Here is a 2,536-nt window from a genome sequence, read left to right on the forward strand (position 1 = left end):
CTCTTTGTAGTGATTTTTCTGCCATTAACTATTTTAGTTGAAGTTGATATCGATTTGAAGTTGCCCATCCCACTACCGCCAAATGACGCAGAAGAAAATGAAGTGAGGCCTCCGTGACCCAGTGGCCCAAATGAAGTAAATCCTACAGGAAAACAGAAAAGAAAAATGCTTAGAGAAATACGTCAATTACTACTGCAAAGATTAAGAGTTTGAAAATTCAGTAGTAGATTATCTAATGTTAAGACATGGAACGGATTCGTAATACACCACGCAACTAGCAAGGCCTCCGGTGAAGTGCCGTGGTCCCAGGGGAAAAGACCCTCTCAAATCCCTCAGAGGGGGTTCTAGGGGAGCATGAGAGCGCAGCCTCCCCGCTGCTTCACACAGAGCTTCGGTGCAGCCCCTCTCCGTCTCCTCACACAGAGCTTCAGTGGACCTGAGCAGCTCTGCCAACATGCCACAGCCCATGTGTTATCTGCGTTAATGTGAACCTTTGAAACCAGGACTGGTAGGTATTAAGCTCCAACCAGCAGACCAGCCTCAATACAAAGCTATGTTTGCTTCAGCGTGGCCTGTCAACTCTATGGGCTGTGATGGATATCCTTATCCTACACAAACAGAGTAACCTCACCACCACAGAACAGCAAACCTAACTGGCTTCCCTTTGCTTTGCCACAGGACCACAGGGAATAAGAATCTAAATTATTAAAAAATCTAATTTGAGAGAGAATATTACAAGTATTCATCTGAAAAAACTATGGTTCTACAGTTCACAGACGCCATTCTCAATTATACATTATGGACACAATCACAGTGTGGACACTAAAAAATTTCACAAGTCATACTAAAGCAAAACTTTTTTGATATTAAAGCTGGTCTACTGATTAGAGTTTAATACTCATGCTGCTTCCAAAACGCTCACATTAACACAAACGACGCATACCTCTGAACATGATTCAGTCATCTACGCCCTGATACTGTCTAGGACTGGTGGTGTCCTCAAGAAATATGTGAGCCACGTATGTTAAGTTTACCTTTTCTAATGATTTCACTAAAAAGCAGAAACTAGTGAAATTTTAGTATTAAATATAGTATATCCAAAATATTTCAGTTGGAAATATAAAAAATCAAAATCATTCGTGGTATTTTACACTGCTTTCACTCACGCTGGTCTCCATGTGGAGTCTCCAGGCCTCCAGGGCTCAGGAGCTGTGCGTGGCTGGTGGCTACTGCGCTGGTCTAGATGAAGCCTAAGTATCAATTCTTGTGATACTCCGTAAGGCACCTCAGAAGTGGGGACGGCTTGCTGCACAACAACCCCACACACAGGAGCCACTGATTACTTTTAAAAAGGACTATTTATGTGGTATTTTTAACTAGTTTTCTTAACCTGTGGTCAGCATATTCCATTGTATCAATGAGAGGCTCTGTTGAGGGACAGCACATCCGAACTGAGGTCCAATCAAGAAGACTTCACTATTTGCCTAGCTGCATGAGCACAGTGTTGAAAGAAAACAAAACTCTGACCTTATGAGAAGGGAACACTATATAAGAAGCTCTCCCAATTCTTACCGTGAAGGTTTAAACATAAAAATGAGAGAATCAAAACAACAACTCCAGGCCACATGTGGTGGCTCATGCCTGTAATCCCAGCACTTTGGGAGGCCGAGGCAAGCGGATCCACTTGAGGTTAGTTCAAGACCAACCTGGCCAAAATGACAAAACCTGTCTCTATTAAAAATACAAAACTTAACTAGGCCTGGTGGTGCACACCTGTAATTCCAGCTACTCAGGAGGCTGAGTCACAATAATCACTTGAACCCAGGAGGCAGGAAGTTGTGATAAACCAAGATCGTGCCACTACACTAACAGTGTCAGCCACTAAAAGTGAGACTCTGTCTTAAAAAAAAAAAAAAAAAAAACTCCTCTGTGAAGAGACACTGGATGAGTTTGAGAGAAAAGTGGGATTCTAATTCTTCAGGCTAAACACACAGGTGTATCATGACATACGCATTTTCATATGACTCCAGTCTATAAGCAGTGTTTCCATCAGTGGGACCCTCCTGGGATGCTACCCATTTGTGTACTTTCATTTTAACTGCAAAGGAGGTTAGACAGCATGCATGAAGGTTAGTGAGGTTTTCCAGGTGCATTACTTTCCATCTACTGACCCAGAATACAGATTCCCCCTTTTAAATGAAGAATTTCATTCAATTCTCATCCTGCATATCGTATTAAAAGATTTCCAAGTACAACAATCTTAAGAAGATTAGGAGAAAACGGAGGTTATTAAGCGCAGATCTGTATCCCAAAAAAAGCTGGCAAATTCTACAATGCTATGCTACAAAAGGAATACACGGGCCGGGCACAGTGGCTCACGCCTGTAATCCCAGCACTTTGGGAGGCCAAGGCGGGTGGATCACGAGGTTAAGAGATCGAGACCATCCTGGTCAACATGGTGAAACCCCGTCTCTACTAAAAATACAAAAAATCAGCTGGGCATGGTGGCACATGCCTGTAGTCCCAGCTGCTCAGC

At 42.9% G+C, this 2,536-nt stretch overlaps 1 protein-coding gene across 1 annotated transcript in view; it reads right to left on the reverse strand.

Annotated features, from left to right (window-relative positions):
• Nucleotides 1–2: 2 nt before the first annotated feature.
• Nucleotides 3–2,536, reverse strand: part of LOC108296594 (dnaJ homolog subfamily B member 6-like) — a gene marked incomplete at its 3' end in the record, with an annotated part of 49,351 nt that continues 46,817 nt past the window's right edge. Inside the window, exon 7 of the mRNA XM_017519069.2 lies at nt 3–142. Coding sequence (XP_017374558.2) covers nt 3–142 — 140 coding nt within the window. The remainder of the gene's footprint in view (nt 143–2,536) is intronic.

Source organism: Cebus imitator, unplaced genomic scaffold (assembly GCF_001604975.1).
Source record: "Cebus imitator isolate Cc_AM_T3 unplaced genomic scaffold, Cebus_imitator-1.0 Scaffold20, whole genome shotgun sequence".
NCBI classification, from domain to species: domain Eukaryota; kingdom Metazoa; phylum Chordata; class Mammalia; order Primates; family Cebidae; genus Cebus; species Cebus imitator.